Source organism: Uranotaenia lowii, chromosome 3 (assembly GCF_029784155.1).
Source record: "Uranotaenia lowii strain MFRU-FL chromosome 3, ASM2978415v1, whole genome shotgun sequence".
Taxonomy (NCBI): Eukaryota; Metazoa; Arthropoda; class Insecta; order Diptera; family Culicidae; genus Uranotaenia; species Uranotaenia lowii.
The window spans coordinates 77,146,471-77,172,742 of record NC_073693.1 but is presented as its reverse complement, the minus strand read 5'-3'; the positions used below and the strand labels follow the sequence as shown (position 1 = coordinate 77,172,742).

The 26,272-nt window shown below is 32.7% G+C and overlaps 2 protein-coding genes across 4 annotated transcripts in view; one reads left to right on the top strand and one right to left on the bottom strand.

Annotated features, from left to right (window-relative positions):
• LOC129751627 (putative ferric-chelate reductase 1 homolog) overlaps nucleotides 1-26,272 on the bottom strand; it is a 217,451-nt gene that overhangs the window by 170,230 nt on the left and 20,949 nt on the right. The gene's annotated exons all lie outside the window — the stretch shown is intronic.
• Nucleotides 15,644-16,516, top strand: LOC129752313 (uncharacterized). The gene has a single exon (XM_055748101.1). The coding sequence runs from the start codon at nucleotides 15,644-15,646 to the stop codon at nucleotides 16,514-16,516; it is 873 nt and encodes a 290-aa protein (XP_055604076.1).

Below are 26,272 nucleotides of genomic sequence, written 5' to 3'. Positions count from 1 at the left end.
ACCCCCATATTTTTATCCAATTGAGGATGATACAGTACTGGCTAAGTATTTGCTCATTCGGAAAACCCTAAGGCGACCACCAAAACCCTTCAAATCTGTATGGAACATCCTATAGAAAAAGTGACAATTATGAAAAATCGTAATTAATTCTGGCAACACTGTAAAAGCACACAAACTTGAATGACACTGACAGAAAATCGAAAATTTCAATCGTGACATTTCGTCTCTTTGTTTACTATAGGCTCGTTAAAACTTTAGTGCGTCTAGTTTGAAGCTAAATAACAACTTTGTGGAATATTTCGAGACGTTTTGACGCACGTGGAAATTGATACAGGTATTAAAATTTGCTTTTATTTTTTCATATAGTTTCATATGAAATCAATTGAAGGTTGACAGGCAAATTAGAATCCCAGGAACTATTTAACTTAAGGTGCTAGATTGCCTAGATTGATTTTATAAAGGTTTGCTCGGATATTTAATACAAAAGTTTGTTAAAATCCGGTCCGGCTTGGTTGTCCGGATTTCATTGAAAAAAACCCCAATTGAGTCTGGATTTATTCACTGTTTTTTTTCCAAATAATAGGTACAAAAAAACAAATTATGTTGTTTAAAGTTTTTATTTTAACGAAACTTTTGGAGCAAGTTTTATAAAAATATTCATAAAGGTTTTTTGTAAGCCTTAAATACGATTTAAAATCTGCTGATAAGTGTTGATGAAGAAAAAATGAAGTTTATTTCTTGATTTTTTGTTGAGTAATTATTGGATTTCGCCAAAATATGCCCGGATATTGCCCGGGTTTTTGGGCAACAATCTCGAGATCAAATGCTCGGATTTTTACAGGTTTTTAGATAAAACTGCCCGGATTTGTCCGGCCCGGATACGAGCTGAAAAAATTCTGGCAACCTTATTTTTAATATTTTTCTAAATTGTTTGGTATCTTCCACATTTTTTTTTTATTATTTGATCATATTGGTCAAACTTTTGAATCAAAAACTACAGTGCTACTAGGTAATGAACATAACTTTTCAAGTTACATTTGATAAGTAAAGGTTTACAGCAACACATAAAAATGTTTACAATGTTACAGTGTTAATCATAACTTCGTACCCATAACATGTGTTAGCACGTAACATCATGAATCAATTGAAAACTGGTAATCTTGGTAAGGTCTTTCTTCCGAAATCTGAATTTCAACATGGTATTAAAAAAAAATATCAATAAAGCAGCTCATGGAGCATTTTGTATTTGGCTCATGACTCTTCTGAAACTGTTATTGGATGACAATGTTCCTATCCATAACCGTAGGTAGAATTGACTCATGGGGGAGTTTTGGTGACCTATTTTATTCTATGACAGTTTTTCTCAAACAATGCATAAATAAAAAAATTAAAAATATTATTTTGAGACACTATTTGATTATTTATTTTTAAGTTGTTTTACATAAATAGTATATCAAGTTTAATAGAAACTTTTGAGAAAACATCCTAAAGTCATTCAAATGATGATCAGGATTTATATAAGAATCCTCTAGTAACCAAAAAGGAAACTTACTTTCATCGATGGTTGAAATCTTAAAATTTGCTAAATTCGGGCATCCAATTTCTAAATTTTCAAACCTAAATCCGGCAATATCCAGGAAAATTTAACAAAACTCCCAGAAAAAAAATAAAATCATTATTTTCATCAAAAAACATAATTAAATGTTGAATTGTGTTTCAGGCTCCCAATACTTCATTTTTGGGCGACAAAGTTTATAATTTTTTTTTCTTTTTTTAAAGGAATCTAACCCATAGGTCATTCTTTCTCGAAAGTTAATAATTATAACTATGCAATTTGTTTGAATATGTTTTAATTTTCAAAAAAAAAAATGTGAATGAATCCGGACATGATCATAAATTTTCCAACAAAATTTGAAACACCGGGACAGGCCAAACTTTTCCCAATTTTTTTTAAATTAAATATCCGTGCAAGTCTAGGTAAAACCGGGTACTCAGGCGAGTTTTATCTTGAAAAAAAATCCCAACGATTTCTTTAAGAGAAGGAACATTTTTCTCCATCATCAATTTCTATTTTTCTAACATCCATTCCTGTGGGTGTATTTTCCTAATTATTTTTTCTAGAACTTAACTTGCAAAATGAACTCAAATTCTACTTTATTGTTGTCATTTTCAGCTTAATTGTGCAAATTATTTTGCCTGAACTTTAAAATCGAACGAACAATCAGAATTATAAGCCTGCGATCTCTTGCTGTTTAAATTTCTTACCGAAGTAGTCATTTTTATAATTTTATTTTGATTATGGAACCCATTTACGAGCTGAATCTGAACTTTGAACCTGAATTCCAATCCGTTTGAATTTTCAATTCGGAATTCAAATTCGGAATTTCAATACGTTTTCTGGAATGTTCACAGAACGGTTTCTGAATTGGAAGGTATGAGCAAAGTATTGCAATTAGTTTCAGAGCTCCACACCATGAATCCATAATAATAATTCGGATGTTTTGGATTTCAATGAGTATTATTTATTTCAATTACGTTTTTGCAATCCAACTTGCAAGTGGGGTTTTGGGAAGAATGACAGCTTACTGTTGAACTTCTTGAAAAAAAACCGCCTTAAAATAATAAATAAAAAAAAAAATTCGGGTGATAAATCTTTATCACCATTTTGAAGCTTTGTTATGTTTGAATATTGCATATAATTTTTAAGTTTTTTTCATATTCGGAATAATATTAACTAAAGGTAAAAAATGCGTATGAGTTTCGAACATAGTGAATCAAATTTTGATAGCAATGTAAAAGCAAATAAAATGGCGATTTCCAAAACAGTGTTTCATTTAAGTTTTTAATGATGATTCGAACTGTAAATCGAGAGTCCTAAATTGGATACATAATCCTTAAAATGAAAACACAAATACCATTTCGATTATGATGATAAAGAACCAGAATCTCATTCTGAACCTGAGATTAGTTTTTGAGGTTTTGACATCAGTTCTGAGTCAAAATTGTTACTATCGAATAACCTTACTCCATCATCAAATTTTGATTTACAAAAAAGTTTAATTTTAGAGTAGTATACCAGGAAGTGTATACCAGGAAGTTAAAAAAATGACTTATGAGCTCATTAAGGATCTCTCGTTATACATGTCATTTTATAAATTAAAAAAAATACTTTATTGTTGAATAGAAGAAAATTAAAAAAAAACTTTTCAATTATTTATTCTTCCTGAGCTTCTTCAGTTAAGTTCAAGGTAATCACAAAGAAATTTTAAAAACTCTATTTTTGTAACTATATGTTCGAAAAATATATATTTGAGATGAGTTTTTTATTAAAGAGTTGCTGTCACTCTTACTTTTTTTTTAATTATTTCTATAAATTTTTAAGAAAAGTGATTCGAAATATCGTGTTTTACAAATTCCGAAAATCATTTCTCATTGTTAATTGTAGTAAATAAATTATACTTCTAAACCTAGATTTAACGCTGAAATCAAATATAAAATATTTGAATTTAAAAACTGTTTCCGAACTGAAATGAATAAAATGAAATTTGAATCATATTTGGTTTGCATATTTAATTAGAAATTTTCAAAAAAGAGGGTATGAATGAAATGAAAATTAGTTTTTTATTCCTTGAGAGTACAACTTTCCCTATATTTTGAAACGGTGTTTGAGAAATCGTTAAAAAAATATGAAATGAAAGATCAATTTGTGATAGCACAAGGCAACAAAAACCACGTTGGTGCCAGATCTTAAAGAGCTGAATTGGACTGGTTCGGGAGTGTTGATAAATTTGCGGATTTTTTTTAAACTGTAACAAAAGTGTTTATTATTGATTAATTTCTCGATGACTGCGAAAAATTCTGATTTCAAACAAAAAGTTACATAAGTTCACTTTTTCATTTTTTCAACAGTTCTACGGAAAAAACAGGAATTTAACGAAATTTCAAAGAAATTAAAAACCAAAATAAATCTTCGATATTTTTAAAAAACGTTTTTAGTCTTCTACATATGTAGATGTTAAATAAAAAATCTTAAATATCAAACATTTAAAGTGCCTTTTTGTGATATCGGAAATAATAAGATCATTTTCAATTGAATTTTCTAAAAATTGGCAGATTACATTTTTCTTTCTAAGTTAAGCTTGTGAAATTGTCCGAATATCTTTTTCAAAATTTAAGAACGGTCTGGCCCGGTTGCCCGTTTTTTTTATGAAAAATGTTCAGATTTTCACAGGATTTTTACACTTTATTTGCAAAAACGAACAAAAAACTCAAAACAAGCAACTATAATTTTTAATTTTTGAAACCAAAAATTAAAATGTTTGAAAAAATTTGTTCAATTGTTTTGACAACAATGAACGAAGCCTAAAATAGAATATAATATCTGCTGATGTGTTTTAATAAAATTATTATGTTTCAATTGTTTTTCTATTTGATATTCAATCAATAATTCATGTGTTCTTTTGCCAAATTTTCCCAAATATAGCCCGGTTTTTGAGTTAAACTTAAAATTTTGAAATCAACGGATCACGAGCAGTTTTTTCGGTTAAACACGTTCGTCACCAAGCTTGACACTCAAAAAATTTCCAACTTTGAAAAGCAAAAACATCAACTGGAAATTTCGTTTCAGCTCCATATTTCGGCTAGGAAACAAAAAAAAATATGGTTATAATCCGGGAAAATTTGGATTTAAAAATTAATCTCCAACTTAGTTTTTGACTTTTCAAGTTAAGACGAATTTTGCGGCACCTACTCTTGGCGATGAAAAAAAGTTCTGAAGAATAAATCGTTTAAGAATTTGTTATAAGTCAGGCCCGGATAACATCGGGAAAAAATCTGGCAACCTTATTCTAAAGCATTAGGCATTAGGCAACCTTATTCTAAAGCATCTAAAGCAAACATATACACATATTCTCCCATTGAATTTTATGATTTTCGATGGTTAATAAAACTCAAAGTAGAATTGATAAACATTGAAGTAGTGTTAGAATAATGATCAACGCTAAAGCGTTTTAGTAGAAGAAATCGAACAGTTTTCCAAAAATGTGGACATTTTTACTACTTGTGAGGTTCTTAAATCCTAATGCATCTATTTAATTGAAATGGCCTTGTTAGTTTGACTGACTTTTATCTAGAAGCAGGACTTTTAATTAAAAGTGAATGAAGAAATTGATAATTGAAATATATTTAAAGGTTGTTCGAAAAGAAAAAAGCATTAATTCATTTTTTCTCTTAAAATCCTGTTTAGCAAGCAAAGATATACGTTCACGAAAAAATAAATGAAAAAAATTTCTGATGCATTTCCATTTTATGCATGTCTGTGTTTAATTTGTTACTTTATTAAAAAGAAAACAAAAAATAAATTTAATTAACGCTCTTATAACCAACCCCGGTTTTGGATGGAATTTTCTGGAATAAGCATTAAATTTAAACCAATCATGATTTCAATTTACATTTTGCGCACAGTGTTTCAAAACATGTTGATCTAACAATTCATACCAATGGCAACTTTTGACAATGGGTTGTCAAAGGCTACATCTAAGAAATGCTCAAAACATAAGAACACTGGAAATGGAGATATTTTTCGAAAAATTATCGATTTAGTCGCGTCAGAAATTCTTGGTCTATTTTTTTTTTTCGATCTAAAATATCTATTGACAATCACATAGGTCTTAAATTTACCGCCCTTTACCACCATTTTGGTTTTGTATTTGACCAAACATTCTATGTTAGGTGTTTTGTGCATTTTCAGACGTTGAATAGGGTAACGGACTTATTATGGACCAGCGGACCTATTTTGGACCACCTCTTCTAGCTCTCTTATAAAGCAACAATTCATGAAATTTTTTAACTAATATTGTTGAAGCCCGGGCACTTAATGTAATGCACTAATTTTTTCATAATTAGTTGCTATAAAAGAGCGCTGAACAAGGTGGTCTAAAATAGGTCCGGTGGTTCAAAATAAGTCCGTTACCCTATTACCTAATAGGGACAATGTTAAAAAAAAATTATAAGGGAGTTAGAATGCCAGTAGAAGTCCTACGCTTCTGAAGCGCCTTTTGGAAAATTGATCACCTCATATGAAATATTTGACTTCTATTTGTTTGAGAAACATTCCCACAGAGTAAAAAATTATGAAAATTCCAGTATGTACGGACTAGAAAAAGTTCAAATTTTGTATGAAGTTCGAACGTTTTCGTGTAGTTTTTAACGAGTTTCATTCGCTTGGGATGAGTGATTGATGTAATGTCAAAGAAGTATACAAAAACTCATAATTTTTTAAAAATCATTTTAAGTAAGTATTGACAAGTTTCAGCATCATTGTAAACCGGAACCGGAAAGACTACGAGCTGATGACGGCCTATGCTTACCTTCCATAGTAAATTGTATTATTCATTTTTTATTTGCTGTTGAATGTGATGCAAACTTATAAGAGAATGGAAACGAAATGAGAGGTTTCACCTAAACTCGATAACGTCCCGTCAAACTAAGCAATTCAATTATTCCAATAAGATTAATTAAGGATGGCCAACGAACAGTAGCAAATAAATAAAGGATTACTTATTCAATTGTAAACCCCTTTACCTAAAATTTACTGAAATTATCCTAAGAAAATTCGGTCGTGTATATCATTATGACAACGCTTATCTCAAAATTGTTTACATTTCCATGATCACAGTTCTTCATGATCGCTACAAATATCATTCAGTATACCAAACAAGAGGAGAGATTTGATGAGGTAACATAATCTGGCGTTCCATCTTCGTTAACGCAAAAAAAAAACAAGTTACTCTCCTCAACGGATTAAAATGAAGATGGTAGGGAAAGCAACCATTCTCAACAATAGTGCATTGTTGTTTGTGTACGAATTTATGATGCCGAAGATGTCATAAATTTTTGGCAGTACCCTGTAAGCTATTCAAAATTTGCAACTCACCGAGCCTAAACTGAAAAGAAGGTATACACCATTTAATGCTTGATTTTATCTGCCTTGGGTCTAATGCTTTGCCCTGGCCGAGCTTGAATTGCCCGAACAAATAAAGACACTCTGTATTATTGCTGGCGCGGCAGCAACTCCTCAACAGAACGTTATAAGCCTAATTCAGGCCTTGGACGACGCTGACGAAGGTTCACAACTCACAGGTGGCACAGTCGAAAGCACCATTCAGTTAATTGATACCTACCTACTCGGGTAAATACAGATATTTGTCATTTATTGCTCAAGCGAGACAACATAACATGGCCCGACCGATCATAGAATGTCGCATTTTTGAGCCGGTTTTGACTGCGCGATCGGCTTTTTTTTTATTGAACCTAGAAACTGTCAGCACAAAGTATAAAACCAATCCGAGCACTTGTACCAAAGAGACCTGCTGACGAAAAGAGCCTACGGATTGTTCGAAGAGAATTGGCTCAACCTTGGCTGTACAATCCGCGAACATAAGTCGGGCGACAACACACACTGAGCCAACTCATAGTTGGAGTGGAATTCTTCTTTTGGCAATCGTCTTTTTATTGATGCAGTTCAACACTTTAACTTTTAAGTACCGAGAGCCACACAACAATTTAGGAGCGAAAGTGCAAAGATTGCGCGAATCGTTCAATTGTTCATTGACCTGCTGAAGCATGTGTATAAATTCAAATTCCTCTATTTAGTTTACGATTAAGTATCGATATCATTAACAGAAAAAAAAATGCTTAGAAGGTAGCATTCAAAATTAGGTCAAACATTCGGCATACATGAAACGAAGAAAGTCGCAAATTGGCGCACATCTAAGGCAAATGCAATGTCCGGCAACTGTAAGTCGTTAACCTTTTGACAATTGCAATGAATCCACGGACGGCGCTATTGTTGCCCTTTTACGATTGAAGAAAGCGAATTTGTAGAAAGTGTCTCCAAATGTGTCAATTGGCAAACGAACTTTTACGAGGGAAAAAAGCATTTCAAGCGAAATTAAATTGCTTCGACATTCTTAAAGGTAAATAACAAAATTGTTTTTAAAAATGATGGAAAAACGATCATATATCCAAGCAGGATTTTAATTCCCGGTCTAAAGTTTTTGGATCAGCATTTTTTTTCCTTTTTTCTCAGGGATTTCTAACCAATTAGGTTTATTAAATCCCGAAGAGAGATTTCAGAGCAGCGTTTCCTGAATAAATACTAAAACTTGAAGCCTTTCGTTTGACGCCTGCCATCAGTAACCTTACCCACTTTTTTCGCCACAGATTGCCAGTTTGCTTTGAACTCCCTCTCACTGCTAACAGTTTTTTGGGATATCTCAAGGTTCTGCTTAACTATAGCCCGATATTTTTCAATTGGGCGAAGTTTTGGTGTGTAGGGAGGGTTCTTATTCTTGGGCACAACCTGAATGTTGTTAGCGGCATACTATTCCATGGCCTTTTCCCATAATGGCAGGATGCCAGATCCAGCCAAAACAGCACAGATAAGTCATGTTTCTTCAGAAAAGGCAGCAAACGCTTTAGAAGACATTCTTTGACGGTCCCGGTTGCAACGAAATTGTCGCTTTTATAGCCACAGATACAGAAAGCTTGTCGAACAATCATTTTTTCCACGGGAGAGTCAACAATCCGCGTCTATTATCTCAAAAATTTGTTCGTCAACTGAATTTTTCAGTTACTCGATTTTTCATAGCGTCTCCAGTATCTTTCCAGGGTTGCCAACTTTTTTTTTCTAAAATCAGCGAACTGGTGAAATAAAAATCAGGCTACACTTTCTTTTTTTTTGGGTCATCGCTCCACATTTTCACTTCAGCAATGGTATCTGATCCAGTTCCTTACTACTCATTTTTCATCACATTCGCAAAAACTCAGGCAAAATCAGGAATATTCAGGGTGGGCCTCGAAAAATTAAGCAAATCCCGAAAAATCAGGCACATTGGCATCCATGTCTCTCTCACTCTTTCTTTTGCATAATTTTGAAACTCTCCAAAATGATAAAAAAAAACTCTTTCATCGATGAATACATGCTAATGAAAACTGTTCAAATTCATTTTAAATCTTAAGTTACTTGGAATATGAATCATTTTAGTTCTTTTTTTTTTAATCTCAACCTTTTCCATCTTCATCCTACAGTCTTCTGGCTCCAACTCTCCACACACAATACTATAGAATCATTGCTTTTTATTTGTTCCGTGTTGTCATTAAACTGATCGTAATCCATTAAAAAAAAAATTTTACGTTTTGATTATTGAGAGATTAACCTGTTGTTTTCACTCTCAGTACCTATTAATTTATAAATTAACAGTTTGTTACAGTTACAGTTTGTTAAATTTGGTCGGGCAAAAATAGGGATAGGGTAAGAATTTTCTCTGAATTTTCTCAATTTTCACAAAAGTATCGTTTGGTTTGCCCAAAAAAATGTTTCAAATTCTCGAAATTTTGACAACTAGAACATTATATTGTTGTTACTTCATGGAACAGATGCTCATGATCTCGATGTCTTTCAAAATAATTAACAAAGTCATTATATTCCACGGTGTGTTTCGTAGAAGTTCTTAAAGAAGAAAAATACAGTAACGCTAATTTTGCATGGTCAGAAAGAAGAGCTTTTCCCGGTTCATTTCCATCAAAAATTAAAATATTTGATCGGTGACCCGCCATACAAATTTTATTTTAAAATATTCTATTTAGAATCATAAAAAAATTTACATATTTTTTAAGTGTTTTTTTTATATTTCAGAGGTGCTTATTCTCTCAGTTCTAACTTTCAATGTTTTTAAATTGAACTTTTTTTTTTTTTGTTTCGATTATAGTCGTTTACCATCTTTATGGCATTCGCGACTTTATCAACGTTGCAGTTGGCGGATCGTTATTGAAAAACTATCCGGTACAACTGTGTTCGATATTTACTCTTGGGCTCGAACTCGCGGACATCGGCTCAGGAGACAACAGACTTGCCAACTGAGCTATATCACAAGCCCGATTAAATTGAACTGTTAGCTCAAAATCATATCAAAAACTTTGAAAAAATTTCAAAATTATTTTAAACTAGTTTAAGAACTATTAAAACTAAGAAAATTGCATAAAAATATCTTCTAATCCTAAAATCTTAAAATCATCTGGAAAAGCCTGTCAGCAGTCTAAGATGATTAAAATTATCTGAAACTATTTGAATTATCTGAATTTATTTGAATCCATTTGAATTCATTATGTTAAGATTTTCTGATTGTGGAAACACGACATGCGCTTTTTATTGAAAAAAGCTCAATGATTAAGAAATTCCGCTAATACTTGGAACCGCTCTAACTTTTTTCTGATAACGCTTATCGTGATGCGATTTGGAGTAGAAACGTTTGTCTGAATTTAGGTTTTTAAAAAATTAAGAAAATCAATATTCAAAAGTGAACGATCCGTTAAAAACAGTTTTTTATGAGAATTCAGTTTTTATACTTCTCCTGAGTCAAATGTTTTCAAATCTCATTCGCACTTCGGACCTTCGGACCTTGTTACCTTTTCTTGATAAAATAATCATTATAAGTCTGGAGTGTTTTATAGAACGTGTTTTTTCTATTTTAAGCCCAAATTAATAACCCTCCTGTAAACTGTGATTTCCAATTTTATTCAAAGAGCAAGCATTACTTTTAAGGTTTAATAATGCTAGCTTCTACAGTTTTCAACTCACTATATTATTAAAATAACCTCAAGAATTCTATGTTTTAAATTAAATTTTAATAGTTTTAAGATTTTTTTTAATGAATCTAGTCCAAAACTGTGATAAATTAGAAATTATTCTAAAACAATGCATTTCTATCTTTTTGTCAATTTTTTACAAAAATCAACAGTATTGTTGGCAAAAGTTAATTGCGATTGGTCTACAGCAAACTAGCCCGGTACGCGTTAGATTCATCATATTATGTTCTTTGCATACTTATTTTAATTATTCCACTGAACATTGCAGCTCTTTTTCATTATTTATTAGAACATTAATGAAGCATTGAAATAACAGTAAAAAATCATAATTTTTACAATTTTTTACCAGTTTTGGATTAAAACTCTAGAAATCATAAGTTTGAATTAACCGTAGAAATCCATAAATTAAAAAAAAATATAAGATGCAAAAATCTGGTCTATAACCGTTGACTCCCTTTTCCGACTTTTGGTGTCATTTTGACACCACAAAAGTAAAATCTATTTAAGTCGTTTGAATTATTATGAGCTTCATATAAAACTTATATCAATAGAAACCTTGTAATGTCAGTAAATTATGTTTAGAACATTATATACAGCTAAAGTTACAAGTGTTATCGTTATTCAGCATGAAAGAAAAAAAATCCGAAAAAACATGCCTCACGAAAACTGCTGTAGTTTATATGTTACACGTCCAAAAAAATATTTGCCTTATGCATATGAAAGCTGAAGTTAATGCCTACATCATGAAGACAAGAAATATGAGCGATGGTAGAGTTTTAGAAAAAATATGACAACAAACTTTATTAAAATTCTAACATTCTGCTGTCTTTAGATTTTTTATGCAACAAAAATTTAAATTACTGGAATTTTTCAAAGTTCACTACTTTGCGCAATTTTTTTACAAATTGAAATTTCATCTGTTTTTGTGGTCAACCGTCAGGTTGTACCCGGATTTTCAGTGCTTTTACTTTGTTTGGACCAATCAAACGTATATTCATTGGAAAGCTAATTTAATCTACATTCTAGTGAAGTGCAACAAATCACGCTGTGAGATTTCATAAAAATATGAAAATTATAAACGTAAAATCATTCCTGAATTTCTAGAAGTACAAGCACCGCGTCCAGCAAAACGTGTTTGTTTGCTCTCCGAGTAGGTACGGTGGGTGGTTATTTGGTCAGAGAGCGAAGCCGACAGACGAAATAACGATGCGTGTCGTGCATTTCTTCGTCTGTCGGCTTCGCTCTCTCCCCGAATCACCACCCACCGTACCTACTCGGAGAGCAAACAAACACGTTTTGCTGGACGCGGTGCTTGTAGTTCTAGAAATTCAGGAATGATTTTACGTTTATAATTTTCATATTTTTGTGAAATCTCACAGCGTGATTTGTTGCACCTCACTAGAATGTAGATTAAATTAGCTTTCCAATGAATATACGTTTGATTGGTCCAAACAAAGTAAAAGCATCAAAAATCTAAAGACAGCAAAATGTTAGAATTTTAATAAAGTTTGTAGTCATATTTTTTTCAAAACTCTACCATCGCTCAAACAGTATTTACTAGCAATCGAATGAAAAGTAGGTTTTTTAGACCACTTTTTTGAACTTTTTGTGACCATTTCATTAAAAAAAAATTTAAAAAATATTTCTTGTCTTCATGATGTAGGCGTTAACTTCAGCTTTCATATGCATAAGGCAAATTTTTTTGGACGTGTAATATATGAACTACAGCAGTTTTCATGAGGCATGTTTTTTCGGATTTTTTTTCTTTCATGCTGAATAACGATAACACTTGTAACTTTAGCTGTATATAATGTTCTAATCATAATTTACTGACATTACAAGGTTTCTTTTGATGTAAGTTTTGTTTAAATCGGTCTAACACGCCAAAAATTATAACGATTTGAGCTTGTGGTGTCAAATTGACACCACAAGTGCTGATTAGGGTAATGAAATCTAATGCGGATGAGGGTTAATAAAGTTACCGAATTTTATAGTCAAACCGTTAAAAAAATTTGAATAATTTTTAATTAGTTTGTCTTTTTTTTTCAAGTCTAAATTTTTGTGTTGAAAAATGATTCGAAAAAAAACTTCAAAGCTTAATTTTAATGCACAATGTTAATTCAGTAAATATTTAATTTTCTGAGTTTTCCTAAAGCTTAAATTATGATAAACGTTTTAACTCCAGATCGCATCACGATAAGCATTATCACAAACAAAGTTCAACTGGTTTCAAATATAAAGTGATTTTCTGAATCTTTAATCTTGTTAATTTAAAATTTCACCAATGATATCACAATCAGAAAACTTAAAGAGAATGGATTCATTTATGGATTCACATGATTACAGATAATTTTTATGATTTCAGATAATTCAACCCATCAAGACTGCTGCCAAGATTTGCCAGCCGATTTTTAAATGTTAAGATGAGGAGATATTTTTAATGCAATATTCTTTGTTTTAATCCCTTTTTTCTGTTACTAGTTTAATTTTTTTTTAAATTTTCATGGATTTGGATGAGAATGTTTTGCGAACCATTTAAATTTATATTATTTAAAGTTAAAATTAAAGAATTAGCATCACTGAAATTCTAAAACACTTAAAATATATATCTTTATGCATTTCATATAAAAAAAATTAAAAAAAAGTGGATGGGGGATCACCGAACAAATATTTTAACTTTTGGTGGAAATGCAAGCGTTACTGCAAGTGAATTAGCGTTACAGTAATTTTTTTTCTTTAAGTCCTTCTTCGAAATTCGCCGTGCCTTGTTTATTGTGTGTTTTGGTATTGTTGGTAGTTCTAGCTAATTTTGAATTTCGAAAACCTCCCCCATGGACGAGTCCCTCGCACGGGCCTGCCTGCACATATAACAAAATTATTCCTAAAGTCATCATATTCATCACTAGTTTAAGAAATTTTGTATCGATTTTATTTTACTTTAGGATCTGAACAGAGAATCATTTTTTTTTAATTGATATTCATGGAGACTAAGCAAAATCATGTTTATATATTGATTTGTTTATTTTTTTGGGATTTTTAAAGCCAAAAAAATTACGTTTTTAATCGCAAATTAACAAATGAAAACTATCAAAATAAGAAGGTACTTAAATCATCACATTAATTTTAATTGATGATTATCATGTTTTTCTATAATAAAAATATACAACTTTGATTCCAAATCGTATAACTATTTCTCATTTAGACAACATTGTAAGTCGTTTGTTTTGTAACAGTGAAATCATCTCAGAGACTTCAGCTTATATTCTGAAAGCTCTGATTTAAAATCATCTATTAAAGATTTTCACCATGTTTCGCTACTTTTTCTAAAGATTTTTCGCCTTCCCAACGGTTTTTTTTTTTCTTTTTTCATAATTGCCTACTTTTTTATTAACTTTTTACTCTTTTTTTTCAGAATAACATTTTTCAGGAACTTCGCCTTCCCATCGAAGTTTAAACTTTTCTTTTTTTTAGTAGTTTTATAGAAACTTTTTCGTTTCAGGATCTTTGCCTCCCTATCGAAGTCCTTATTGATTTTTATATTTTTTCCAATTTTCTTTTTTTTTAAGTTAAACTTTTTCAGAATCATCGTCTTCACATCGAAATTCTTAGTTTTTCATTTTTTTTTTTTTCATATTTTCTTAGTTAGGAGCTTCGCCTTCCCTTCGAAGTCCATTTATTGATTATTTTATCACTTTAAAGGATCTCCGCCTTCTCATCGAAGTCCTTATTTAAATTTGATCACTGTATAGTGATAAAAAGCCAATACAAAACCTATAAATTATTCCCGGTCGAACAATAAATTGATTGTTATTTGTAAAATATAAATTGGCAATTCAATTCTTTTAAGAAATAAGGAGTGGCTTAATCATTTGAAAAAAAAACCAATAACTTAATCATTTAAAAAAAAACTTCCTTGTTCTTTTGTGAGTACAGTAGGTATAAGACATAATTAAAAGTACCTCGAAACGTATGGTCAACATTTTATCTTTAAATGTTTTAGTCACCGTTGTTGTTATCTTCTCGTTTTTTGGATTGATTTTTTTCGGTGATTCAATGAAATAACTGCCGTGTAGTTTACGTTTCGGTTTACTTATTTTATTTCAACCATCTTCAGAACTAATTTTATAAAAAATAAACGGAAAAAAAATGTTTTAATTAATTAATATAAACTTTCTCATCTTTCCTATCTACTATCTTTCGCTTACACTAATAGCTTTTTTACACCCGCTGGGGCGGTCACATTGATTTTTTTCTAGTCACTGTTGATGCTGCTGCTGCTGCGGCTCGCTGTCGACTGAATGTGTTCCGTTTTGCGATGTAGTTCCATTTCCTCTTTTTCCCGCAGCTTTTTCCACAGTCCGTTGTACACGCTCGAGATGCCTTTTGTGTCCTGTTGGATGTTAACTGCACGATTCTCTCGCATCTTTATGTGCAGTTTTTCAGCTATCCGACGGTGTGTTGTATTTGGGATTCGTTCGAGAATTCTCGTTTTCGGGAAATCAAACACATGACCGGGGCCGTTTTCCAACGCATGCTGAGCTAGGCCTGTAGCTTTCTGTTTTAGACGCACGGTGGTTTCGCGTTGTTTGATGCGTTTGGCAAGAGTTTGCGACGTTTGTCCGATGTACTCATTTCCGCAAGCGCATGTGATGGCATAAACGACATTTGTTTGTTGCATGATCGGAATTGGGTCTTTAAGTTTCGTAAAGATGTTGGACTTGATTTTGTCTACGAGCAAGTCCACGGAGTCCCTATGGGCTCACCAATTAGTTGTATTGCAGCAAACATCGCGATGGAACAGCTGGAAAAACAATGCATCGACAGATTGAGGGAAAAAAACATACACCTCTCTATCTACAAACGATATGTGGATGATTGTTTCATCGTCGCTCGCGAAGAGGACGTGGAGTTAATTTTTGCCGAATTCAACTCCGCACACACGAGTCTCAAATTTACCATCGAGAGAGAAAATGAGCAAACAATCCGTTTCCTAGATATGACGTTGCTAAGGAAAGATGGAAAAATTGAGAAGACTTGGTACCCCAAACAACCAGATGGGCGCTACCTAGATTACTTCTCGGAAAGCCCATACACACACAAAATCAACACCGCTTACGCGCTGATCGATCGTGCTTTGAAACTGTCGGATGCCGAAAATAGGAAAACCAGCATCACCACAGTCAAGTCGATACTTAGAAAAAACAATTATCCGCAAAACATGATAGACAGCGTTGTACAAAGAAGAGTGCACAATTTGTATAACACCCTCGAAAACAAGCAACACATACCCGACGGTAGCCGTTTCATGTCGTTGCCGTACATACCATGTCTGACCGAGAAAGTTGCGAAAATCTTGCGCAAACACAATTTGATTGCAGCTCCTAAGCCGTGCGACAAAATCAAGTCCAACATCTTTACGAAACTTAAAGACCCAATTCCGATCATGCAACAAACAAATGTCGTTTATGCCATCACATGCGCTTGCGGAAATGAGTACATCGGACAAACGTCGCAAACTCTTGCCAAACGCATCAAACAACACGAAACCACCGTGCGTCTAAAACAGAAAGCTACAGGCCTAGCTCAGCATGCGTTGGAAAACGGCCCCGGTCATGTGTTTGATTTCCCGAAAACGAGAATTCTCGAACGAATCCCAAATACAACACACCGTCGGATAGCTGAAAAACTGCACATAAAGATGCGAGAGAATCGTGCAGTTAACATCCAACAGGACACAAAAGGCATCTCGAGCGTGTACAACGGACTGTGGAAAAAGCTGCGGGAAAAAGAGGAAATGGAACTACATCGCAAAACGGAACACATTCAGTCGACAGCGAGCCGCAGCAGCAGCAGCATCAACAGTGACTAGAAAAAAATCAATGTGACCGCCCCAGCGGGTGTAAAAAAGCTATTAGTGTAAGCGAAAGATAGTAGATAGGAAAGATGAGAAAGTTTATATTAATTAATTAAAACATTTTTTTCCGTTTATTTTTTATAAAATTAGTTCTGAAGATGGTTGAAATAAAATAAGTAAACCGAAACGTAAACTACACGGCAGTTATTTCATTGAATCACCGAAAAAAATCAATCCAAAAAACGAGAAGGTCAACATTTTAATGAAGAATTAGGACCATATTTGAAGGTCTCAAAAAAATCGACCATGAAACGTGTGCTTCCGTCGTGCATTAAAGCAGCTCAACGATCGACTAAGTACCCTTATTACGCTGATTTTGTTTTGCCAGCCATAAACATGTTAATACGCCCCTTTGGAACAACATCAGCTGAACATTTCGGTTTGACATGCTCGAAACGTGATTTTCATTGTTAGTCTTCGAGCCAGCAGCCTCCCGTTTTTTTGTTATGGGTCAGCCAGTCTTCAATGGGCTCCACCGAATATTGGGGGGCTGAGTTCTCGTTTCTGTTAGGCTAAGCCGCATTAACGTGTTTTTTTTCTGCTTCAATTTGAATGCCACAAGTTACGGTTTGTAATAAAGCGATTACTTTGCTTCTGGATTTCTGATTCATGTTGACCGAAAGAAGAAGGGCGGTGAGAGTTTCACATTCTACTCCCACTACTGACTGAATGTGCTCTAGAATCCCCATTTTGCTAAATAAAAGAAATAATGCCGAAGGTATTTGAGCCTCAATTTTAGGTCGTAACCTTCTGCCCAACTACATACCTATTGGTCGCCCAACTGGGGAAAATTCCTATGGCTGAAGGGTGGTTTTAATTCCGATGACTTGAACTTTTTATTCCATGTATAAATAGCAATAGGTACGATCGATTCTTGGCTTCATCATCATCACCATCATCAGCAACATTAGCTACCTTACAATCACCAAGTCGTATACCGACCAGGGTCTGACCCGAAATGGGAGAGCAACAAGTACCTACCTCTATAACAGACCACATTTGGAATGTTATTGACCGCAAATGTGATACAACAGGTTACGAACTGTTCATTTATGTTGCATTTTGTACTTTTGCGAGAGCATCTTAACAGGGAGCCTTTCTGAATATGACTTTTGTAGATTTTGACTTTTTGAAGAGTTTAAAGTCAGTGAAATTGAGACATCGGTAGAAACCAACAATGAGCATGAATGGTGATGACATTCAATTTCTATAAAATATGATATCTCTAAAAGAAGATTTGCCAATTTCAATTTGCACCTCTATAGGAGCACTGCATCTATTCGTATTTTTTAACTGCTAATCAATTGCTTTAAGTGTACCTTGTTATTTAAAACATGTTTTTATTTATCTTTGAGCAAAGTTTTGTGACTGGATTCGAAATTATTGTAGAATTTATTCAAACTTTTCAAACAAAATCTTCAAAACTTAATTCATTTAAATTTTGACCAATACATTAAATTTTTGTTAACGCTACGTCGTAAAAAAGAAAAAAAAAACAAATTTTATCTTTAAACAGAAAATCAGTGAAACTTTAAAAAAATATTTAAACTTCAAAAACTTACTCGACACAATTGTTAATCCAAAGAAAGTTTACCTGAAAGGATGAAGGAAATATAAGAGTTAGTGAAACAATCATAAAAAAATCAAAGATATTTTTATTACAATAAGGTCTTTCAAAAATTGACTTTTTTTGCGAGTAAAGAATCGAATTAGTTAAAAAAAAATACTTAGAAATAATAAATTGATGATCATTTTCTTCATTTGTTTCATTTCATACTTCTGAATTTACATATTTATATTTTCAGAGTTCCAACAAGGATTTCGAATATCAGAATTCCATATAAAATCGGGTTCAAGAGTCAAGAGTTAAAAGAAAAAATTTAAGAATCAAAAGGTCGAGAGCCGAATCAAGGGTTGTAGTCATGATTAAAGAGTAAAGAGTAAAGAGAGTAAAGATCCAGGATTAAACACTTATAAAGAGTAAAGAGTCAAGAGTAAAGAGTCAAGAGTCAAGAGTAAAGAGCAAAGAGTAAAGAGTAAAGAGTAAAGAGTAAAGAGTAAAGAGTAAAGAGTAAAGAGTAAAGAGTAAAGAGTAAAGAGTAAAGAGTAAAGAGTAAAGAGTAAAGAGTAAAGAGTAAAGAGTAAAGAGTAAAGAGTAAAGAGTAAAGAGTAAAGAGTAAAGAGTAAAGAGTAAAGAGTAAAGAGTAAAGAGTAAAGAGTAAAGAGTAAAGAGTAAAGAGTAAAGAGTAAAGAGTAAAGAGTAAAGAGTAAAGAGTAAAGAGTAAAGAGTAAAGAGTAAAGAGTAAAGAGTAAAGAGTAAAGAGTAAAGAGTAAAGAGTAAAGAGTAAAGAGTAAAGAGTAAAGAGTAAAGAGTAAAGAGTAAAGAGTAAAGAGTAAAGAGTAAAGAGTAAAGAGTAAAGAGTAAAGAGTAAAGAGTAAAGAGTAAAGAGTAAAGAGTAAAGAGTAAAGAGTAAAGAGTAAAGAGTAAAGAGTAAAGAGTAAAGAGTAAAGAGTAAAGAGTAAAGAGTAAAGAGTAAAGAGTAAAGAGTAAAGAGTAAAGAGTAAAGAGTAAAGAGTAAAGAGTAAAGAGTAAAGAGTAAAGAGTAAAGAGTAAAGAGTAAAGAGTAAAGAGTAAAGAGTAAAGAGTAAAGAGTAAAGAGTAAAGAGTAAAGAGTAAAGAGTAAAGAGTAAAGAGTAAAGAGTAAAGAGTAAAGAGTAAAGAGTAAAGAGTAAAGAGTAAAGAGTAAAGAGTAAAGAGTAAAGAGTAAAGAGTAAAGAGTAAAGAGTAAAGAGTAAAGAGTAAAGAGTAAAGAGTAAAGAGTAAAGAGTAAAGAGTAAAGAGTAAAGAGTAAAGAGTAAAGAGTAAAGAGTAAAGAGTAAAGAGTAAAGAGTAAAGAGTAAAGAGTAAAGAGTAAAGAGTAAAGAGTAAAGAGTAAAGAGTAAAGAGTAAAGAGTAAAGAGTAAAGAGTAAAGAGTAAAGAGTAAAGAGTAAAGAGTAAAGAGTAAAGAGTAAAGAGTAAAGAGTAAAGAGTAAAGAGTAAAGAGTAAAGAGTAAAGAGTAAAGAGTAAAGAGTAAAGAGTAAAGAGTAAAGAGTAAAGAGTAAAGAGTAAAGAGTAAAGAGTAAAGAGTAAAGAGTAAAGAGTAAAGAGTAAAGAGTAAAGAGTAAAGAGTAAAGAGTAAAGAGTAAAGAGTAAAGAGTAAAGAGTAAAGAGTAAAGAGTAAAGAGTAAAGAGTAAAGAGTAAAGAGTAAAGAGTAAAGAGTAAAGAGTAAAGAGTAAAGAGTAAAGAGTAAAGAGTAAAGAGTAAAGAGTAAAGAGTAAAGAGTAAAGAGTAAAGAGTAAAGAGTAAAGAGTAAAGAGTAAAGAGTAAAGAGTAAAGAGTAAAGAGTAAAGAGTAAAGAGTAAAGAGTAAAGAGTAAAGAGTAAAGAGTAAAGAGTAAAGAGTAAAGAGTAAAGAGTAAAGAGTAAAGAGTAAAGAGTAAAGAGTAAAGAGTAAAGAGTAAAGAGTAAAGAGTAAAGAGTAAAGAGTAAAGAGTAAAGAGTAAAGAGTAAAGAGTAAAGAGTAAAGAGTAAAGAGTAAAGAGTAAAGAGTAAAGAGTAAAGAGTAAAGAGTCAAGAGTCAAGAGTCAAGAGTAAAGAGTCAAAAGTCAAGAGTCAAGAGTCAAGAGTCAAGAGTCAAGATTCAAGGGTCAAGGGTCAAGAGTCAAGAGTCAAGAGTCAAGAGTCAAGAGTCAAGAGTCAAGAGTCAACAGTTAAGAGTCAAGAGTTAGGAGTCTTAAACCAAAAGTCAAAAGTCAAAAGTCAACAGTCAAGAGTCAAGAATCAAGAGTCATGAGTTAAGAGTCAAGATTCATAAGTCAAGAGTCAAGAGTCAAGGGTCAGGATTCAAGAACCAAGAGTCAAGAGTCAAAAATTTGGAGTCAAGAGTTAAAAGTCAAGAACCAAAATGTCTAGAGATGTGAGATGACTATCACGAGACTATAGTTAAGAGTTTAGAGTCAAATATAGTTTCTATTGTCATAAATTTTTTCATCATTTCATCATTTCATTGAAAGAGAGAAACGTAGTTTTTGTCTCAGAAACTTGTTTGCTCTAGATACGGACAAAAATGTAACTCGTCTTCAAAATCGAAGCGTCTAGATACCTCGGACAACCATTCAAACCATCCTAAGATGGAAACAGCTCGCTCATGAGCCCCGTCCAATCCGGGAGGAAAGGTTGAAGACTTGTCCCACCGAAGAGGAATGTTGACCAGCTGTTTGTTGGAGGTACTACGGTGATCGGGCTTCGGAACCATTCCGTGGGGTCGTCGCTTTCCTATACGACAACCAAAAACAGAAGGCACACTTGCATGCTCGCCTTAAGGTCTGCACGAGGTCAATGATTCAGCAATCCATGTGCAGTTTTATGGTGGGGGTAGTCACAACAACTTGGTTGCACGGAAATGCGATGTTTTTTTTAAATTAAAGAAAAAATCTGTTTGTAAAAGAATTCTGTCCGAAACGCAGATCACTTGAAGGAAATTTTTAAATTTTGATTTTTTATCAGACTTCAAAATTTCGAAGTACTGTCAATTTTAAGAACAGTTTTAAACAATGTATCAGTTCAAAACCAATTCAATGAAAATTGCATTTCCGTGCAGTCACCGTCAATTGGAAGGTGGCAACAGGTTTTGGACCGGTATTTCTTCACGACCCCCAACAACACACATATCTTGCCTTTGCAAGAAAACCAACCTCTGCCTCAGAGTTTGAATATTATGAGCAGAGACTAAATCGACTGCACTACACTGCACTAGTATGGTGGAAATTTGTACCGATTATATGTGTGTACAAAATTGCATTCGGTTTTACTTTCTACGGAACGCGAGCCACACGAAGGAAACCCGGGCTTGGTTGAAGACTTGTCTAGCGATGCAGAAAAACTAGTCTTGGGCATGCAGGTTCTTTGGGTTGTTGCTTCACTTTTCGTTTCTATTGATATTTTATTAGAGTAACACACTCAGGAAACCGGTATAACAGCCTGTCCGGGTGGCTTTTGAGTGGTCGACCAGTCTTCTGCGATAATTGGTATGTTGTGATCGATTTTGAGAAAAATTGTTAAGTATAGGTATGTGCTGTTAAGTGTGTATAAGTGTGTTGTATACGATTTAAAGAAAAACAAGTGAACTAGTGCTTTAAATTCTTGTCTATTTTTAATGTATTTCTGATACATGCAAGTGTTTTCATTCTGTTAAGATTCTCTTGTTGATCCAGAGGAAATTTTAAGAGCCCTTATACGATTTACCCCTGCAAGCTTAATTTCTCATCATAAAGCGGGGCGCTATTACTCCCATTATAAATTCACTAGATAATTAGTTTTTGATGTTGCTTTTCACTCTTGCCACCGGTGCATTTCGGAAAGGTTCGGCTCTTGATACCTTACCGTATATCTACTAGTCTCAAGAGCTCTCTTCCCATACATTCTCATCAAAACGCTCTGTGCCATAAAACGTTCGAATCGGAATGACCCTTAGAGCGGCGATGCGATGTGAAGCGCGTTGTTCGCCGCTTGACCTCATCTTGCAAATCTTTCGCCTATCCCCCCGGTCCAAACTCGTAAAAACATGTGTCTTCATTCCCATGATGGTTCTCCGTTACTCCAACTCAGGTGCTGGGGGGAATCATCACGATTAAACTGTATAGCCAAGAGAGTGTTCACTTTAAGTTGGGGTGCGAGAATTTTTTTTTGTTATTCACTCATGTCATTTTCCTAAGCTGCTTAGAGATACATCATCTATCTGCTGGACTCTGGTACTTACCTAACTCACGTAATAGCCCAGGCTCGGATCGTGTATCGCTTAAACCTAACCACATTAGTTGGCGCGCATAATCGTTTTGAAAATAATTTGCTCATAAGCATCTGCGATACACGCTTCTAACGTTTGGCAAGTTTTTCATTATGGCATCCATTCTCTATATGGAGTATTAACTCAATTCCTCTGTTTTCACAATTTTTCTGAGATCGGAAAAAAATGAACGCTGGAAAAAACAACCTTTAAGATGTGTCTACAAATAATCTGGTGTCAAATTTCAGGCTCGATTTAGGTTGTACACACTGAAAAAACGTGGACAACTTAAGATTAACATTTAACAACTTAAGATTAACAAGTACCGAGATGGGAATTGAACCCATGCCAGCAGTGACCAGAGATTACCGCCTTACCATGTGAACAATTTGGCCACCGAGACGTACTGTTTGAGGTGTGATAATTTATGAACTGCCAAAATAACAAAACCAGAACCTTCCGGTGGCTCGGTTAAAATTGCTAAAAATCGATATAATGAGTGTATTAGTACACGAAACTTGTTCTAATTGTTGAATTTTGTTCATCTTACCACCCCAGTTGAAAGACTGTTATAGCTTAACAGTGTTTATTTTCATGATAAAATTTTATTTCGTTTAAAATGTGCACAGTATTCTCCATATTACTTAAAATGAGTATGAAGTTTTTCTTCAATATTTAGTAGGATGTTCAAGTGCATTTCTGATATTAACTTTAAATAGAAGAAATCTTCAAAATTCCATTATGTTTTTATTTTTCTTCTGTATTTACTAGTACACTTCTGACTTCGATTTTAAGATCTACAAACTTAACTATTTAACCCAAAGATGGTGAAACTTGATAGAATGGATAAACACAAATCGACTATTTTACATCGCACAATGGGGAAAAAGTGTATGAACCGCGAAAAAAATCAATATCTTCGCTCCCACATGAACCGAATATATGAAAATATACTTTCTGTTAGTGAAAATGTCCTGAAAATCGATTGAAAATAGTTTTAGTCGCCGCACGAGCTTACGAACAGTGATAAAGTGCCTTTTAAATCCTCAATTCCCCTATATATTTTAAACCATAAAAAAAACTAATTTGGACTACAAAATTTTGAAAAAATGTTCCTATCTTGTGTGATTTATGAGCCACCACACGTTTTGGAAAATGGATTTATGGTTGATTTTATCCAATATTTTCAATTCATTATAAAAAAGGTAAGTTTGGACTTGAAAATTTTAAACCATATGATACCTACCTTTTGTGATTTTTTTTTTCGAGAAATCGAATGATGGAAATTTGAGGCATCGTATGCATCGGAAAAATTGATAAATGGCTGTTTGACCCTAAATTCCCTTACATTTATCAAATATTTCAGAAAAAGCATCCTCGGACTTTAAAATTTGAAACCTATTAGGACTTATCTTGCGTGATTTTTTTTTCGAAAAATTGAATGGAGGCTATTTGAGCCACCGTACACTTTGGAAAATTGAGTTAATGCTGTGTTTACCCTCAATTCCCCTCATTTTTTAGTTAATTCAGAGAAAACATGTTTGGACTTTTTTCCGAGGAATCGAATGAAGGCTGTTTGAGGCACCGAACACATCGGAAAATGGAGTTATGTCTGTTTTAACCTCAATTCTTTTACATTTTTTGAGTATTTAAAAAAAACTGTTCCGACTGGAAAATTTTAAACCTAATGAGGCTTATCTTGTGTGGGTTTCTTGGAGGAATCAATTTATTCAGAAAAAGATTATTCAGACCGGACAATTTTGAAGCAAATGAGAACGATTTTGTATGATTTTTTCAAAGAATGGAATGAAGGCTATTTGAACCACTACCCGCATCGGAAAATGGAGATATGGCTTAACTATTTGAAAAATGTAGGGGAATTGAAGGTAGGTAGGGTAAAAACAGCCATAATTCAATTTTCCAATGCGTACGATGGCTCAAATAGCCTTCTATCTATTCCTTGGTTCAAAATTTTAAAGTCTGAACTTACTTTTTTCATAAATATTTAAAAATTATAGGGGATTCGAGGGTAAAAACAGCCATAATTCAATTTTCCAATGCGTACGATGGCTCAAACAGACTTCATTTGATTTCTTAGAATAAATCACACAAGATTAGTTTCATTTGGTTTATAACTTTGAAGTCCGAAAATGCTTTTTCCAAAATATCGATTCTTCGGAAAAAATCATACATGGAAGGTCTCATTTGGTCAAAATTGGCATGTTCAAACATTTTTTTTTTCATAAATAAGCCATAACTGTAAGAAGGAAAATATTGAATTTCTTCGCAGTTTATACACTTTTTTCGCCATTGTGCATCGGTTCCACGGTATCTTTTTTTTTGGGCCTCAAAAATCGGCATTACTGAAAATTTTCGATATTATGTATATTATAGATGAGACTCTCCACTATCCGACGCAAAATCAGCTTTTTTACAGATTTTCGAACAAAATACACCAGCCAAATCTTACATTTTTAAAATAAGATTCCTTTAAAAATAAACAAAACCGTCAAAATTTTTGATAAAAATATTTTTTTATCAAAATTTTGGACAAAACTTACATATTTACAATAAAAACTATCAAGAATTAGCCTTAAAATTTACTGGCAACATTGTAGCAAATTGAAAAAAATTCACAGTAATAAAGGTGTATTCTCTAAGATCATTTCTATCGAAGACAAAATGTAGATTGAGTTGAGTGAAAAAAGTTAGAATTCTATCATTCTACAATATATTGTTGTTCCTTGGAAAAACCATAAAATAACTTGATTTTTGGATGTTCCAGAAATGCGTCGAGGCTGTACTTGTTACCAAATGATTATTTCAAAATTTAAAATAACAATGCAGAATGTTTGAAAGTTCGCATTTTCTTTTAGACGGTCTGTAGTGAGCGTTCTCTCAGATTTATAGAAAAATTCCTGATCCGTGCTTTTAAAATTTGAAAACCATATCGAAACAAAGATTTGAAGAAGCGTTGCAATGCTATTTCAAGTTGATGAAACACGTTGTGGCAACCTGCGGTGATTTATTTAAAAAATAAATATGCTTAACAGGCCCGTGCGAAGGACCCGACCTTGGGGGGGGGGGGGGGGGGGTTTCAAAATTCTAATTTAGCTAAAATAAAAGCAATAACAAAAATATACAATAAGTAAGGAAATAGATCTTTAACATCATTTTTTACTCATAATTTTCACAAAAACTTAAAGATAATTAATTTTACAGATAAACTACATAAAAACTTCCAAAACAAATCACAAATAAAATGATTGATATTTTCGGTAAGTCATTGATAAATTTTTCAAAATGATGTCTTTTATTCTGAACTAGAAATTTGCTTCAAAATAATTTCTAAGCAGTCTAGTTTTGAAATAAATATTCTCAAAACACCGATTTGAAAAATAAATGCATTCTAGAATTAATGTCACATAAGGTAAACATCTACCATGAATAATTTTTAGGAAAATGATAGTAGTTGATATTTTTTATTCATCTTAATTTACATTTCTTTCCTCCATTTTCAACTGAAGCGTTGATTGAAAAATTCAGCTAAAGTATTTTGAATTAAAAAAAAATCACGATTTTATATATGAATATTTGATTAGGAAAAAAATTAAAAGTTTATGTATTTAGAACACAAAAAAATCAGAATTGAAAAAAGTAGATCAATTGATTCAAAATATTTCTGATAATGATGCATGACCTAAAAAAGTTAAATTCACCATTTACTTGATTTCGTTTTACAAATTTGTTAAACCTGCAAAATGTTTAGATTTATGTTTTAAAAAATATATTAAATTCAATTCGGTTTAAAACTTCTTTAAAAATTCGTTAAATGAGAAAAGGTTAAAAATTGAAAACTACTAAAACTTTTTTCTCAGAACTCA

Excerpts from the sequence above, each read along its gene's own strand:
- LOC129752313 (XM_055748101.1), top strand. The coding sequence starts at position 15,644 with ATGACGTTGCTAAGGAAAGATGGAAAAATTGAGAAGACTTGGTACCCC.